The following is a 16,490-nucleotide window of genomic DNA, read 5'->3' on the forward strand; positions in this document are numbered from 1 at the left end:
CACACGTGTCCTGCAGCTCGTGCAAGTCCATGCAGCTTGCACGGCTGGCAGATCACACAGGCCCATGCACCTTACCACGTCCTGCAGCTTGTGCACGCCCACGCAGCTCACACGTCCCGCAGCTCACACATCTGTGAAGGGAGCACACGTGCCCCTCACAAGCTCCCAGCTCGCAGGGAGCCCCGCAGCCGCCCTCCCAGCCTGCTCCCAGCTCCATGCAGATGCCAGCAGCACTGGAGCTGCAGGCAGGGACTGCGGCTCAGCGTGCAGCAGCATCGAGCCCAGGCTTGCCCATTGTTGGGGCGCCGGCGGGCCACGTGGCCGGGCTGTTGGAACAGGCCAGGTGGGCAGTGTATTGGCTGCCGTGGCGTGCCGTGGCGTGCCATGATGTGCCAACACCCTGGAGCAGCATTTGGGTTGCTGGGACGTGCAGCTGAGGGAAAACAGACCAGCAAGAGGCGAGCAGGGTTTAAATCCAAGAGGTTCATGCCCGATGCCACCCCCAGGTGAGCCTGGGGTGACCACCCGCCCCCGCTGCCCCCAACCCGTGCCACCCCTGCTGCAGGCACACCAAACAAACACAACCCAGTACTCACCCCGTACCTGTTGCACACTTGTTATCCTTTGCATAACCTTTACCCTTTGCATACCCGCCACACATGCATTACACACCTTCTACCCTTTGTACACTCTTTGCACACCCATTGCCCTTTGCACACTCATTGCACGCCCTTTATCCTTTGCACACCCATTACATGCCCTTCATACCCCATCAGACACATTTTACCCTTTGCACACTCATTATCCTCTGCACACCCATTACACATCATTTGTACCACTGTCACAGACCTTTTACCCTTTGCACACTCTTTGCCCCCCTTACCCTTTTCACACTCATAGCACACCTTTTGTGTGCCCTTTTCACACCCATTGCACACCTTTCATCCTTCGCAACCCCATCAGCCTTTGCACACCCGTTGCATCCCCGTTACCCTTTGCACCCTTTTACACTCCCGGTCCCGGTCCCGGTCCCGGTCCCGGTCCCGGTCCCGGTCCCGGTCCCGGTCCCGGTCCCGGTCCCGGTCCCGGTCCCGGTCCCGCCCACCCTCGTCCTGGCCCCGCCCCCGCCCGGCGCAGCCCCGCCCCCCACCGGGCGGCGCAGCCAATGGGGGCGGGCGGGGCCGCCGGGCCCGGGCGGGCACCGCGCTATAATGATCCCTACGGCGCCGCCGCCGCCGAGATCGCGCCGCCCGCCCGCCCCGCCGCCCCCGGCCCGGCCCCGGCCCCCGGCCGACCGGCGCTAGGGCCGGAGCAGCCCCGCGGGAAGATGAACTACTTGGTGAGTGGCCGCCGCGGGGATGGGGGGGGGGGCAGGGAACCTCCCCGCGGGGGGTGTGGGGGGACACGCGTGGGCCATCCCAGGCAGGGCGGGGGGCCCCGAGGTAACGGCTCACGGAGGGGCCCCACCGGCCTTTGCCCCGGCGTAGAGGAGGAGGATGAGGAAGGCCGCAACCCCCCGCCCGGGCAGGGCCTCCCCGGGGCAGCCGGGCCCCCTCGTGTGACCTTGGCTCGGCCCCGCCGTGCGGGGGGCGGGGAGGCCTCGGCCCAGCCGCGACCACCCTGCCCGGCGGGCGACGGCGCTCCGGGACCCCCGCGGAGACCCACCGGGGCCACGGGGCTCCGCAGGCCCTGGTCTCCCTGCCGGCCGCAGGCAGGAGATCTCGGCAGCTGCGGGCAGCCGATCCCTCCGAGCCCGGCCGCGGCGGGAGAGCCGGCGGGTCCCGTCCCGCCATCCCGGCTGGTGGGGGGAGCCCACGGCGGGCTGCGGCCCGTCCCACCGCCGCCATGGCACTGGTGAGTCCCGGTAGAGGCCAGGGAGCTCTGTCAGGTGCCTCCGTGCCGTGGCCCCCGCGAGATGCCGTGGCACAGCCCGTGTCCGCCGTGGGGATGTTCGGCGCTGTGGGCTGGAAGGGGCCGGGGCCCAGCGGCGATTGGCGTGGGGATGGGGATGGCGATGGCTACGGCTGACTCACCGCACTGGCACTTCCTCCCCAACGGCGGCGGGAAGGGGAGGGAAGGGCAGAGGAGGTCCCCCCGAAACCGGGGAGGCGGAAGGGACCAGCCCCTTCCTAGCACCACCTCCGGGAAGGATGGGTTGAACTCCAGCGGGGAAGGAAAAGGCGACTGGAGCCGAGGTATCCAGCCGGTGGGACCCGCTCGGCAAAGCCCCCCGGCCCGCAGGGCTGCACCCCGGTGCTGGGCACCGTTCTCCGCCGAGATGACTCCCCACCGGCCGGCGGGGCCCGGCTCACCGCCCCGGCGCGGGGCTCTCTTACAGAACGTGCTGGCCAAGGCGCTGTACGACAACGTGGCCGAGTCGCCGGACGAGCTTTCCTTCCGCAAGGGCGACATCATGACGGTGCTGGAACGCAACACGCAGGGGCTGGATGGCTGGTGGCTCTGCTCGCTCCATGGCCGTCAGGGCATCGTCCCCGGCAACCGCCTCAAGATCCTGGTGGGGATGTACGACAAGAAGCAGCAGCAGCAGCAGCAGCAGCAAGCACCCGGCCCGGCGCAGGGGCAGGCACTGCCGCAGCCAGCGGTGCCCCAGCCAGCTCTGCCTTACCACCACCAAGGGGGCTACACCCCGCTGTCGCCTGCCTCGCAGTACACACCCATGCATCCTCCTTATGCCCCCCAAGGGGACAACGTCTACCTGATGCCAGTCCCCAGCAAGGGACAGCAGGGTCTCTACCCGGGCTCAGCACCCATCGGACAGTTTCCATCTGCCCCAGCTAAGCAGCCCCCCGCCTACCCGAAGCAGACGCCGCCTCACGCGTTCCCCAGCCCCGGCCAGGAGATCTACCAAGTGCCCCCCTCCCTGGGCCAAGCGGCAGAGGCGTACCCCGGAGGCTCTGCCACCCCTCCTCAGGATGTCTACCAGGTTCCTCCCTCGGCCAGTCAGGCTCAAGACATCTACCAGGTGCCCCCATCGTTGGACATGAGGGGCTGGGAAGGGCACAAGCCCCAGGGAAAGGTAGGATGTGGGGATGGGGAGGGGTGGCAGCATGTTTGTGGTGTGCTCTGTGGCCTGCGGTGGTAAGTGGGTGCCAGGGCTGTGAGGCTTTGGCTTATCTGCCCACCACTGTCTCTTGGAGTGAGAAGTCCTTGCACCCATTGCAGGGGGTGCATGGGTATCCTCCCCCCTGTCCCTGGCAGGAGTGGGTGTGACACAGGGATTCCTGCAGTGGCTGAAGTGCCCTGCTTGGTGTGGGCTACCCAGCTTGGGGCTGGCACTGTGTTTGGTGCCTTGGTCCTCTTAGTCTCTTGCATGGGCTCTGCTGGTGTCACCAAGGGCACGGCAGCTATGCCTGGGGTGGACATGGGGTGCTGGTAACCCCAGAGCTGCTTGGGGTGCCTCTTGGTTGGACCCTGCAGCTATGGAGGAACCTGTGGTACCCAGCACAATGCTGAGATGTTTCCTTCCTCCTGGAAGTGCAGACAGGGGCAGGCAGCCGGTTCCAGCATGTCCTGGCCATGCTAGGGAGCTTGCTGGTTGGGTTTCCTGGTGAGGCAAGGGCGAGCCACCAATTTGTCCCCAACATGGGGATCCTGGTGTGGTGGCCCTGTCTGGGGCAGCCTAATGGTTACATCCTGGACACCAGGCTCCTCCTGGCTCTGCCCCTTCCCTGGCACGTCATCCCAGGGAAGGAGAGTGAGGTGCTTTCAGCATCTTGTTTTCCGGGAAGGCTACCGTGACTCACACCCCTGGGAAGGAGCAGTGAGGGATCAGAGGGGTCAGCTGCCAAATCATGGCCAGGGCACTGGGAGCATCCAGAAAGGAAGAACCTGCCTGGCACCTCTCCTGGTTGCTCAGCCCTTCTTACCCCCTGGCACCGGCTCGGCAGAGTGCCATGACCCTCTGGGTTTGGTTATCCACTGGTCTCGTGTCCCCACGGTATGGCAAGGTGGGCACCGAGCTGCGGGCAGGGATCTGCTGCAGGGCGTTGGCAGATCCCTGCCCGCGGCTCAGTGCCCAAATTGACCGTTCTCTTCTGCACACCACGGCCGTGCCGGCTGGGCTTTGTCTCTCGCCGAGGCTCGCCGCTATAAATAACCGGTGATATCATCCCCCGTCACCGGGAGCAGCGTGCACGCCCGGCCGGGGAGCGCCCTCCTGTGGGCACCGGTTTGCCCAGTGCTGCATGGTCTGGTACGGGATCCGGCACCCATCCTCTCTCCAGCCCCATCGCTGCATTTTGGGGGGGACGATGCGGAGTGGGAGGCAGGCTGGGGATGCACAGCGGTGCCCACATTGTTTCTTTTCCCCTTGCCAGGTGCTGGTACCCACCCGTGTGGGACAAGTCTACGTGTACGACTCCCCCAAGGGTGAGCAGGATGAGTACGATATCCCTCGCCACCTGCTGCCTGTGGGCTCCCAGGAGATCTACGATGTACCGCCTGTCCGAGGAGGGGTCCTGAGTCAGTTCAGCCAGGAGGTGAGGCTGGGCAGGGGGTTGTCACTGGCTCCATCCCCTGGCACAGCCTGGGATCCAAATCTGGGCAAATTACACCCAAAGCTGGGCATATTATAGGTCTCAAGGCTGTTTCTGGTGCCTTCATCCTTCCCAGTCGGTCCCTGGGGGGAGCTGGGCACCTACGTCACCATGTCCCCCCTTTCCAGGTCTATGACACTCCCCCAATGGCTGTTAAGGGTCCCAATGGTCAAGACCCAGGGCAGGAGATCTATGACGTGCCCCCCAGCGTGGAGAAGAACCTGCACCAAACTGTAAGTGCTGCTGGGAAGCTCTCAGCTTCTCCATATAACAAAAAGACACATTTTACAGTGAAAACAATTATTCACTGAAACAGCCTCCCCAGGGGATGTGGTGGTGTCTCTGGCACTGGAGGCTTTCAAGAGGTGGGGGGACAGGGTGCTATATCGTCTTATCTAGAGAATGAGGCTGGACCAGATGATTTTTCCAGATCCATTCCAATGTGGGCTGCTCTAGGATTTTGTGATTCCTGCCCTGAATGGGACATGGGAGGTTGGTGGTGCTGCAGCAGGGCTGTGGCAGCCCCCCTGGGATCAGGGGTGCCCAGGGGGTGCATGACTCCTTCCTGTTGCACACCCAGCACAGTCTTAAGCGCCTGAAGCTGGTGCTTATGTGCACCACAGTACAGCATAACCCACCCGCGTGTCCATGCATGACCCAGGCTGGCTCTCCCCGTGACACTGACAGTGCTCACCTCTGCCCTTGCAGGTGTACGATGTCCCCCCGTCGGTGAGCAAGGATGTGCCGGATGGCCCAGCACGGGAGGAGACCTACGATGTGCCCCCCGCCTTCGCCAAGCAGAAAGTCTTCGACCCCTCCCGCCACCCCCTCATCCTGGCCCAGCAGGAGCCCTACTTGCCTGAGGATGTCTATGATGTGCCACCGGTGGCTGGGAAAGGTGCCCCTGAGCTGCCACTCTCCCATGAGATCTATGACGTGCCTCCCAGCCTCAAGAAGCTGGGGGGGTCAGCCTTCCCCTCTCAGGAGGTGTACGATGTGCCCCGTGACTTGCATGCTCCGGGCAAGGGCTCCCTGGACCTGGAGGGAGAGTACATCTATGATGTTCCACCACAAGTGGACCGCGAGGCCAAGGGCACCGACACCAAGCGCCTCTCGGCCTCCAGCACAGGCAGCACCCGCAGCAACATCTCCACATCCTCCCTGGATGTGGTGCCCGTGAAGGAACCGGCCAAGGGAGCCGGCAGGGAGTTCTCCCTGGACTTGGATGCTGCTATGGAGACGCTGGCAAAACTCCAGCATGGTGTCGGCGGTGCCGTCTCCTACCTCATGTCCTTCATTGGTGCCAACTGGCGCAGCCCCGAGCACATGGAGGCCAATGCCGCCAGCATCCGTGGGGCGGCCGAGGGTGTCCGGACAGCCCTCCGGGACCTGCTGGAGTTTGCTCGGGGGGCAGTGGGCAATGCCGCCCAGGCCTCTGACCGTTCCCTCTACGCCAAGCTCAGCAAGCAGCTGCAGAAGATGGAGGAGGTTTACCAGGCCCTGGCACGGCACGGCCAAGCGTTGGACGCTTGCCACTGGGCCCCAAGCGCCCTGGCTGGTGGCAAGCCAGGCACGGACGACCTGGAGCACTTTGTCATGCACTCGCGTGGCGTGCCCGATGACACCAAGCAGTTGGCCTCCTTCCTGCACGGCAATGCCTCCCTCCTCTTCAAACGGACAAAGCCGGCGGCGGAGAGTGGCGGCCACGGGCCCCCTCACCCCTCCGACAAGACCAGTAGCATCCAGTCCCGGCCCCTGCCCTCCCCACCCAAGCTGCTGGCCCAGGAGTCACCCGACGGGCCCTATGAAAACAGCGAGAGCGGCTGGATGGAGGATTACGACTACGTCCATCTCCAGGTGGGCGCAGGCGAGGAGACTGCTCCTCATGGGTGGGTTTTGTGCTGGTGGCTCCCCAGCACAGGGGCAGCTCTGACTGTGGCAGTGCTTCTGCCACATCCAGCCTGAGGACTGTGGGGACCAGGGGTGTCCCAGGGCAGGCGGGGGCTCGCTCCTGGCAAGGCTGGTATTGCTGACCCTCATGTCACTCCCCTTCCTTCCCTGCAGGGCAAGGAGGAGTTTGAGAAGACCCAGAAGGAGCTATTGGAGAAAGGCAACATCATCCGGCAGAGCAAGGACCAGCTGGAGCACCAGCAGGTAACGGAACTGTGGTGGGCAGCAGGGGTTTGGATCTTGCTCCCCTTGTACACCCTGCCACCCATCTGGACCATGGTCTCCTCTTGCGTGGCTGTCCCCATGGTGGGTTCTGGCTCACCCCTCATGCCGGCAGAGAGGGACGCTGGTGCCTTGCTCCTGGAGAGGAGCTTGGCACAGCTGTCCTGAAGCTGTCACTGTCCCTTGCTGATGTTTGTGGGGCACAGCTGTCACAGGACCGGTGGCCATGGCCACCCATGCTGGTGGCTCCATGGAGGGGAGTGGGGCTGGCTCGATGGCTGTCCTCCTTCACGCCTTTCCCTCCCGCAGCTGAAGCAGTTCGAGCGGCTGGAGCAGGAGGTGACGCGCCCCATCGACAATGACCTGTCCAACTGGAGTCCCCCCCAGCACTACGGCCCCACGCGGGGTGGGGGGACCTTGTGTCCCGCCGACCGCCAGCTCCTCCTCTTCTACCTGGAGCAGTGCGAGGCCAACCTCACTACGCTTACCAATGCCGTTGACGCCTTTTTCACTGCCGTCAGTACCAACCAGCCCCCCAAGATCTTTGTGGCGCACAGCAAGTTTGTCATCCTCAGTGCCCACAAGCTCGTCTTCATCGGGGACACGCTGTCCCGCCAGGCCAAGGCCCAGGATGTCCAGCACAAGGTGATGCACTACAGCAACCTCCTCTGTGAGATGCTCAAGGAGATCGTCGTGACCACCAAGGCGGCCGCCCTCCACTACCCTTCTCCTGCCGCCTCTAAAGACATGATGGAGCGTGTCAAGGACCTTGCTAACAGCACACAGCAGTTCAAGATGGTGCTGGGCCAGCTGGCAGCCATGTAATGGCCTGGGGCTGCTGTCCCCTCCCCATGGCCCCCACCCTGTCCTCAGATATGCACCCCCCTCCACAAGAGCCCTCTCTGCCGGGTGTAAGCGGACATGTACATAGAGACTCCTACGCGCACCAGGGGCTGGGGCTCTGCTGGTAGTGGGGTGAGGGGCTGTGGCCGTCATCCCTGTTCCTCTTCTTCCAAGGATTGATTTTGGAGCTGTGCCCTTCATGAAGCAAAGCTGGGAGGTGGATTCATGCCCACTCCCTCCTCCCTGTCCTCTCTCCATACAAAGCCGGCCTGGAGGCTGTGGGGCCATGTCCCTGTTGAATCAAGATAGGGGTACGCCCGGCGATTTGGGGTGGTGCTGTGGCTGCTGCACTCTCGGGGCCTGTGCACTCGGGGGGCCCAGTCTCTGGTAGTCAGCAGATTTTAATGATGTGGAAGCCACCCCTCATAGTGACAGTGAGGCAGAGATGGGTTGTCCTGTCCCCCTGTGCACTGGAGGCTGTGGATGAGGGTCCCCAGGGGGTGGGGGATGATGGGGGGGGGGTTAAGGGGCAGGAGGAGCCTGACTTGGGTGTTCTCATGTCTTGGGTTTTGCCATTCTACCAGCTCCAACTGAACCACAAACTGAAATTGGTGCCTTTTGAATGCAGGGGAAGCTTCTGCTGGTTCCTGGAGCTACAGAGTTGCAGCCCTGCGCCCTCCCTGTCTCCCCAGACTCAGCCCCCTGTCCCCCCAGCAGCATAAAGATTTGCCTAGAAGCCCCCATTGTCTCCTGGATGTCTGTGTGTACGTGCTGTGGGGAGAGACCCCCTTGTGGGGGGCTGGTGTACCCTGTTTTACAAGGAAAAGGCTGAGAGAGCTGGGTCTGTTCTGGACAAGAGCAGGCTTAGAGGGGATCTTATTTATGCTGATTATCTCAAAGGTGGGTATCGAGAGGATGGGACCAGACTCTTTTCAGTGGTGCCCAATGATAGGATGAGGGGCAATGGGCACAGGCTGAAGCACAGGAGCTTCAATCTGAATATGAGGAGAAACTTATTTACTCTGAGGGTGCCAGAGCTCTGGAACAGGCTGCGCAGAGAGGTTGTGGAATCTCCTTCTCTGGAGACATTCAAAACCTGCCTGAATGTGTTTATGTGTGATCTGCTCTGGTGAACCTGCTTTAGCAGATGGGTTGAACTAGATGATCTCCAGAGGTCCCTTCCAACCCCAACCTGTCTGTGATTCTGTCCCCCCAAAAGACACAGTGCATGGAGTCTGCAGATGCAAAGGGGTTTGTTTGGTGTCCCTGTCCCACAGGGGTGGGGCTGGGGGGGGGTTGAGGAAAAAGGACAGGGTAGTGTGGTTACCCCGGCCCTGACTCTGAGGGGCTGTCACCCCCCAGACTGGCTGTTTGCTGGTGTCCCTTCAGAGCACCTTGCCGGGGTTCATGAGTTTGTGGGGGTCCAACACAGCCTTGCTGCAGCCTAGGGTGTCCATCCCCCTCTCATCCCTTGTTCCTGGGCATCTGTCCCTTGTCCATGGGTGCCACCATGGCTTACCCAACCCTAGGCACCTTGTCTCTCTTATTATCACCATCCCCATGCTGCCTGTTGCTGCTGCTTGGCCTGGCTGTGCCAGGAGCCGGGGGGCTCCAGGAGGAGCGTGGGTGCTGCTGGCAGCTCCAGCTTGTTGAAGTGGCCACAGGCACCAACCATCACCTTGTCCATGTCCTGGGACCACGGCAGCCACAGCCCCATAGGCAGCACTGCTGCACCCTTGGCCCCATGGGCACACCCAGCACCCCGAGTGCCCCCACTCCCAGCTCAGGGCTCCCCAGCTGCTTCCCCGCTGTCCCAGTGTGAGGGCAGCAGAGTCCGGCCCGTGTGTCCCCAGTCCCACCTGGGAGCAGCAGCTCCAGCGCTCCAGGGTCCCAGCAGCCCCAGCACCCACTGCAGGGCCAGGCTGGGGACCAAACGCCCCACCAGGACGCTCACCCGCTCCGCTGGCCCTGCCTGTCCCCTCCCATCGGCACCGCCATTGCCACGTTAAGGTGGCTCCAGCTGTCACGGCTGGAACACGGGTCCCCTCCCCATCGGGGGTTCATGTGCTCTGGCACTTGTGCCAGGTGTCCCACACCTCAACAGTTGTCACCACACCTGGCCTTGTACCTATGCGTCTACACACCTGACCAGGTGTCTCCATACCTGACCTTATCTCCACATTCCCACCCAGGTGTCCTCATGCCAGGCCACATGATCCAGTCCCAGGTCATGTCCCCAACTCCCCAGCCAGATGTCCCTATGGCAGGCCACATGTTCCCATATGTGGTGTACAGCCAGGTATCCATGAGCCTGCTCAGGTGTCCCTGCACCTGGCCATGTGCCCCTGCCTTGCTCAGGTATCCCCAGGGGAGTCCGCATGTCCCCAAGCCACCTGCCCTCCTTGGCCAGGGGTCAGCAAACCCAGACAGTTGTTCCCATGCCTGGTCTGTGTCTCTCCACCTGGACAGGTGTCCTGACCCCGAAGTCCTTCTAACCTCAACCACCCCTTGATCTGGTGACAGCCCACCCCGTGTGCCAGACCAAGGGGCACGATGAAGCCGGCACCCACCAGTGCAGACCCACAGCCCTGGCCAAGGCCACCAGCTCCAGCTGCTGCACTCCCAGGCCTTATCCAGGCACTGTGCCGGGTGCCATGCTATCTCCCAAGGCTGTGGCAGCAAGGTCAGCGGTGGGTATAAGAGGTGCTGAGCCCCAGGCAGGGTCTGTCCCCACAAGCAACAATGGCTCTGCTGTGGCTGCTGAGCTGCCTGGTGCTGGCGGGCTCTGCCCGTGCCACCCTCTCCCTGGCGAGTATGTGGAGCCATGGGGCTCAGCGGGCGGGCAAGGGGCTTGGAAGGGTGATGGGATGGGGGGGAACATGGGGCTGGGGTGGCTGGAGCCTTTGTTCCACGGCTGCCTGTGCCCTGCAGGCTGCGGTGTGCCTGCCATTGCACCCATCATCCATGGCTACAACCGCATCGTCAACGGGGAGCCAGCGGTACCAGGATCCTGGCCATGGCAGGTGTCCCTCCAGGTGAGTGCCCGCAGGGGGCTGGGTGCTGGGTCAGGGGCCAGGCACAGAGCACCCCAGCGGTGGTGCCAGCGGTGCCAGGAGCTGACGGCAGCTCTCCCCACCAGCGCAACAACGGCTTCCACTTCTGCGGTGGGTCGCTGATCAGTGAGAACTGGGTGGTCACTGCTGCACACTGCGGCGTCAGGTAGGCACCAGCTCTGCTGCCAGCAGCCTGGGGCTGTGCACAGGGTCCCCATCCCTGTGTGTGGTGCTCAGCGTCTATCTGTGCCCAGGACCACTGACACCGTGGTGGTTGGTGCTTATGACCAGGACTCACCTTCCCCTGATGAGCAGAGGCTGACCATCAAGAAGGTACTACCGGCATAGGGGCCATGTGCCTGTGGGGTCCCACAGCCACCACAGGGAGCCCTGCTGTCTAGGCCCCCCTTGTCCTGGGAGCGAGTCCCCAGGGGCTCCCTGGTCCCCTTATCCTGAGGGTCAGGTCCCCCAGGGTGTGCATGGTGCCCCACATCCCTGGGCTTGGTTGTCCTGGGCTATCTCTGCTCCCCCTCATCCCAAGGGTTGGGACCCCATCCCCAGAATCCCCAAGGGATCGGGATGAGGAACCCAGGGTCCACATCAGTCCCTGTGGGTGATATGACCTGGGTGTGTTGCTGCTCCCCAGTGCCCCTGGGCTGGAGGATGCCCTGTGGGGCCCTGAGCAGCCCCCAAATCCCTGACCACCAGCAACATGGGATGGGATGTGGGCTCCTTGCTGGCCCTGTTGTCTGGAATGTTGGGGTATGTCCCCTGCTCCCTGGCAGCTGTCAGTGCCTGGGGTTGTCACCTCCTTTCTGCGGGCACCTCAGACAGGGATTTGGGGTTTGCTACCCTGGGGGTCCCCTGGGGTCCCTGTGAATCACTGCTGTGTGTCGCTGCTCCCCTCTGCCCCAGGGACTGGGATCTGCATCCCAGGGACCCTATCAGCCCAGGACCCACAGGGCAATTCCCTGGGATCCCCATCACTCCCCAGGGTTATTTTCAGTCCCTGGGGTCCCCAACAATCCCCACAGTCCCTGTAGAGTCCCCAGTGCCCTGGCCAGGGGTGTGGCCACTGGGAATGTTGCCACCTGCTCCAGGTCTTCAAGAACCCCAAGTTCAACATGCTGACCATCCGCAACGACATCACCCTGATCAAACTGGCCACCCCTGCCCAGCTGTCTGCCACTGTGTCACCCGTCTGCCTGCCCCAGGCCACTGAAAACTTCTCAGCAGGCTTGACCTGTGTCACCACTGGCTGGGGGCTCACTGACCCCAATGGTACCGCAACTTCCTGTTCCCATCCTCACCCCCATCCCTGTCCTCATCTGCATGCCCATCCTCATCTTCATCTCTATCCTCGTAACCATCCTCATCCCCAAACCCCATCCTAATAACCATGCCCAATCCCCATACCTGATATATGCCCATCCTCATCCCGATCCTTGTCCTCATCCTCGTCCTCATCCCTGTCCCCATCCCTGTCCCTGGGGCTCCTGGTGTTCTGTGGGCGCTGATGCCACCCCATTCGCCCATAGCCTCGTCGACACCGGCGGTGCTGCAGCAGGTGGCCCTGCCCCTGCTCAGCAACGCGCAGTGCAAGGAGTACTGGGGGTTCCGCATCAGCGATGTGATGGTGTGTGCCGGTGCTGATGGTGCCTCCTCCTGCAATGTAAGTGCCCCCAGCCCCTCCCCGCCCCTGCTCCCCCTTTGTCCCCAGCCCCTGCCCTCACCAGCTGCCTGCAGGGCGACTCCGGGGGCCCACTGGTGTGTCAGAAGAATGGCATCTGGACCCTGGTGGGCATCGTCTCTTGGGGCAGCAGCACCTGCAGCCCCAGCATACCCGCTGTCTATGCCCGTGTCACCGCGCTCCGCCCCTGGATCAACTCCATCCTGGAGGCCAACTGAGGCCGGCAATAAATACTGTCATCCCCACCACACTGCCTCCTTGCTGCGGCACCAGGGCGGGGGAGATGGGAGGTCTGGGACAGCTGGATGGCTGGAGGACACATGGCTGGGGACAGGAGCATGCAGTGGGCATGGGGACATTTTTCCAGGCATGGGGACACCTAGCCAGCGTGACTGGAGGCGTGGTGACTCCTGCCTGGTTGGGAACACCTGGCCGGTGGGACGGGGGGATGTGACCTGGCATGGTGACACGTGGGTGGACATGCAGGAACAAGGTCACGTATGGATACACCTGGCTGGGTGTGGGGACACCTGGATAGATATGGTGGGCAAGGACAGTTACAGGGACACCTGGTGAGGTGTGTGGGCACGTGGGAACAAGGCCAGAGGTGTGGTGGCACCTGGCTAGGCACGGAACACAGGAACCCTCGGCAGTGAGGGCACCCGTGTCCCAGCCCTGCGGCCCCGACAGCCGGAGCCACCTTAACGTGGCGGTGCCGGCGGGAGGGGACGGGGCGGGTCCGCGCGGGGGCAGCGGCCCAGTCCCGGTGCTGGCCGGGCGCTTGGTCCCCAGCATGGCCCTGCGGCGGGTGCTGGGGCTCAGAGGGGCCCTGGGGCGACGGAGCTGCTGCTCTCAGGTGGGACCGGGCGGAGACACAGGGAGCCCGGTGGGCATGGAGGGCCAGGGACCCTGGCATGGGCGGGGGTCCTGGGCCCCCCGGGCCGGACCCTCCTGCCCTTGCCCTGACCGGGGTCTCACTCCCGCCGCAGCACCCGCTGCCCCCTGACTTTGTGGAAGCCCTGAGGGCCGTGGTCGGGGGCCCCAACGTCTCCACGGCCATGGCGGTGCGGGAGCAGCACGGCCACGACGAGTCCATGCACGCGTGGGTGCCTGGGCTGGGACCCCCGGGATGGGGCTGGGGGGGAAGGGGCTGGGAAGAGGAAGGGTCCTGGGGAGAGGAATGGCCATGGGGAAGGGTCCCGGGGAGAGGAAGGGTGCGGGGTGGGGAACAGTCATGGGACGGGGAAGGAGGGTGGGGAGGGGAAGGGACTGGGGAGGTGGAGGCTCCGGGGAGATGAAGGCTCTCGGGAGTGGAAGGGTCTGGGAAGCTCCCTGGGGCAGCGGTGCCACCATGTCCCCCAGCTGTGCACCCCCGGACGCCGTGGTGTGGCCCCAGGCGGTGGGGCAGGTGCAGGAGCTGGCAGCACTCTGTCACCGCTGCCACGTGCCCATGGTGCCCTTTGGCACTGGCACCGGCCTCGAGGGCGGCGTCAATGCTGTGCAGGTACCAGGACCACCCAACACCCCAACACCCTTGCACCCCCTGCCTGCACCCTGCCCAGGGCTTCTCAGTGCTTGGCCATGCCCAGCCACACTGGTGTCCTCATGCCAGGGTGGCGTCTGCTTTGACCTGAGCCGCATGGATGCCATCACAGAGCTGAGCCTTGAGGACTTCTCGGTGGCGGTGGAGCCTGGTGTCACCCGCAAGGCCCTCAACAGCTACCTGCGTGGCACTGGGCTCTGGTTCCCAGTCGGTACTATGGGTGCTGGGGCACCAGGGAATAGCCAGGGAACCCTGGGCTGGGGGTGGCAGCGCTGGGAGTGCTGGGAATGCCTGTGGTGCTGGGAGCACTGGGGATACTGGGTGTGTTCATGGGGCTAAGGGTGCTGGGGTCCCAAGAGTGCTGGGGTCCCCTGGGGGATGGGGGTGTCCAAGGGCCTGCGGTGCTGGGGTCGGAGGGGCGTGCCCCGGGTTTGGCATGTTACCAGAGGTGCTGGGAGGTCCCTTGGCTGTTCTGTTGTCCCAGGGGTGCTGAGATCCTCATGTGACTGGGGATGCAGTTGTCCCAGATGTGCTGGGGGTACCCATGGGTGTGCTGTGGTCCCAGGGGCGCTGGGGTCCCCATAGTGGGCACACTGGGGCTGCCACGGGGACAGGCTCCCAGGGTGCTGGCTGGGTGCAATGCTGGGTGCATTGCAGGGTCCCGTGGGGATGTCCTGTGGCCACATCCCTGTGCCAGCCACCCATCCCATCCCCAACCCGGTCCCCTACCCTTACCCACCCCTGTAGACCCTGGGGCAGATGCCTCGCTGTGCGGCATGGCAGCCACGGGCGCGTCAGGCACCAACGCCGTGTGCTACGGCACCATGCGGCCCAATGTCCTCAACCTGCGCGTGGTGCTGCCGGACGGGCGCCTGTTCCACACCGCCGGCCCCGGGCGCCAGCCCAGGTGGGCACAGGGGCCGGGCCGGGCTGGGTGAGGGGCTGCCTGGGCACCTGCTCACCAGCCCCGTGCAGGAAGCGGGCGGCTGGCTATGACCTGACATCCCTCTTCGTGGGCTCCGAGGGCACCCTGGGCTTCCTGACGCAGGCCACGCTGCGCCTGCACCCGCTGCCCGAGGCCACCGCTGCCACCATTGCCACCTTCCCCAGCGTGCGGGCAGCTGTGGACTGCACTGTCCAGGTGCTGCAGGCTGCCATGCCTGTGGCCCGCATCGGTGGGTGCCAGGGGCTGGTGGTGGGACTGGCCAGGGATCCAGGGTCTGCATGGGTGCCCAGTGCTACCTCCTTTTGCCCAGAGTTCCTGGATGAGGTGATGGTGGGTGCTTGTGGCCGCTTCAGTGGACTGGAGCTGCCAGAGGCGCCCCTGCTTCTTCTGGAGCTCCACGGCTCCCGGCACAGCCTGGCCGAGCAGCAGCAGCAGGCGGGTAGGGATCGCATCAGCACAGGGACCAGGGGATTGGGGGTCCCAGAGCCAGCGATGGGTGCTTGGGCTAGGGGGGCTGCTGGGATGCCCCAAGGACTCAGGGATGGAATGGGGTGACTGGGGTGTTCAGGTGTGAAGGACAGTGCTGGGGGACCATGATATGGTTCTGGGATGAGGCATGGGTGCCCAGGGCAAGGGACTGGAGGACCTTGGGGTCACCAGGACGAGGGACAGGGGGACCACTATCCTGGGGGTGTCCTGTGGATGTGAATGGGTGCTCATATACAAGGGATGGGAGAAACCAGGGGTGTCCTGGGATGAGGGGTGGGTGCCCAGGAGCAGGGGCAGCAATGTCCTGAGGTGTGGGATGGATGCCCAGGATAGGGACTGGGGGTCTGGGTGCCCGGGGCTGCTGTGGGTCCCGGCCAGGCCCCGTTCCAGGGCTCCTGGCTGCTGGCAGAGGAGATTGTGCGGCTGAACGGTGGCTCCGGCCTGGCCTGGGCGGAGGAGCCGGAGGAGCGCGGGCGGCTCTGGGACATGCGCCATAGTGCCTGGTACGCTGCCCTGGCCCTGCGGCCTGGCTGCCAGGTGAGGGACAGGCACAGGGCTGAGGACAATGGTGGCAGCACCCTGTGGAACTGCAGGCACCATGGCTCTGCCTTCCCCAGGGCTACTCCACGGACGTCTGTGTGCCCATCTCCCGCCTGCCTGACGTAGTGGTGGAGACCAAGAAGGACCTGCAGGACTCCAGCCTCACCGGTCAGCGGGGCAGGGTTTCGGTTGTGGGGGCTGCTGTCCTCCCTGCCATCCCCCACCTGACCCACAGCTCTGCAGGCCCCATGGTGGGACACGTGGGTGACGGCAACTTCCACTGCATCCTCGTCTTCAACCGCCAGGACCCGGCCGAGGCGCAGCGCGTCCACGCCTTCACCCAGCGCCTGGGCAGGTGGGGACAGGAACGCCCTGGGGGGACAGGGATGGATGGACAGATGTCCCTGTTCCACGCCCTGACACCCCTCCCCATGCAGGCGGGCGCTGGCGGCGGGGGGCACCTGCACCGGGGAGCATGGCGTGGGGCTGGGCAAGCGGGCGCTGCTGCTGGAGGAGCTGGGCCCGGAGGGGCTGGACACCCTGCGGTGCATCAAGGCTGCGCTGGACCCACACAACCTCATGAACCCCGGCAAGGTGCTCTGAGGGGGCACCGGCACCCCTCCAGTGCGGGGGGCAGCCCCCCAGAGTCATGGCTGGG

General features: G+C 64.4%; 3 protein-coding genes across 4 annotated transcripts; all 3 read left to right on the forward strand.

Moving 5' to 3' along the window:
* Nucleotides 1–1,327: 1,327 nt before the first annotated feature.
* Nucleotides 1,328–7,553, forward strand: BCAR1 (BCAR1 scaffold protein, Cas family member; the record flags this gene model as incomplete). Of its 2 annotated transcripts, XM_080352154.1 has the most annotated exons (7): nt 1,328–1,339; nt 2,339–3,037; nt 4,338–4,499; nt 4,685–4,789; nt 5,265–6,413; nt 6,621–6,710; nt 7,038–7,553. In XM_080352154.1, 7 exons carry the CDS (start codon nt 1,328–1,330, stop codon nt 7,551–7,553), a joined length of 2,733 nt encoding a protein of 910 aa, XP_080208280.1. The 2 variants fall into 2 exon arrangements, with proteins under 2 accessions (XP_080208280.1, XP_080208279.1); XM_080352153.1 differs by lacking the exon at nt 1,328–1,339 and having other exon boundaries at nt 2,279–3,037.
* A 2,760-nt stretch (nt 7,554–10,313) lies between these two features.
* LOC308045107 (chymotrypsinogen B-like) lies at nt 10,314–12,532 on the forward strand (the record flags this gene model as incomplete). Its single annotated transcript, XM_080352200.1, has 7 exons — nt 10,314–10,383; nt 10,503–10,606; nt 10,711–10,790; nt 10,879–10,957; nt 11,725–11,905; nt 12,163–12,296; nt 12,371–12,532. The coding sequence occupies 7 exons, from the start codon at nt 10,314–10,316 to the stop codon at nt 12,530–12,532; spliced, it is 810 nt and encodes a 269-aa protein (XP_080208326.1).
* Nucleotides 12,533–13,104: 572 nt separating this feature from the next.
* On the forward strand, nt 13,105–16,435 carry LDHD (lactate dehydrogenase D; the record flags this gene model as incomplete). Its single annotated transcript, XM_080352009.1, has 10 exons — nt 13,105–13,170; nt 13,304–13,416; nt 13,677–13,818; nt 13,927–14,068; nt 14,605–14,764; nt 14,833–15,032; nt 15,114–15,242; nt 15,702–15,829; nt 15,910–16,187; nt 16,270–16,435. The coding sequence occupies exons 1-10, from the start codon at nt 13,108–13,110 to the stop codon at nt 16,433–16,435; spliced, it is 1,521 nt and encodes a 506-aa protein (XP_080208135.1). The 5' UTR covers nt 13,105–13,107.
* Between the last annotated feature and the right edge of the window lie 55 nt (nt 16,436–16,490).

The sequence above is a fragment of the Nesoenas mayeri genome (genome assembly GCF_963082525.1).
Source record: "Nesoenas mayeri genome assembly, chromosome: 12".
In the NCBI taxonomy this organism is placed as follows: Eukaryota; Metazoa; Chordata; class Aves; order Columbiformes; family Columbidae; genus Nesoenas; species Nesoenas mayeri.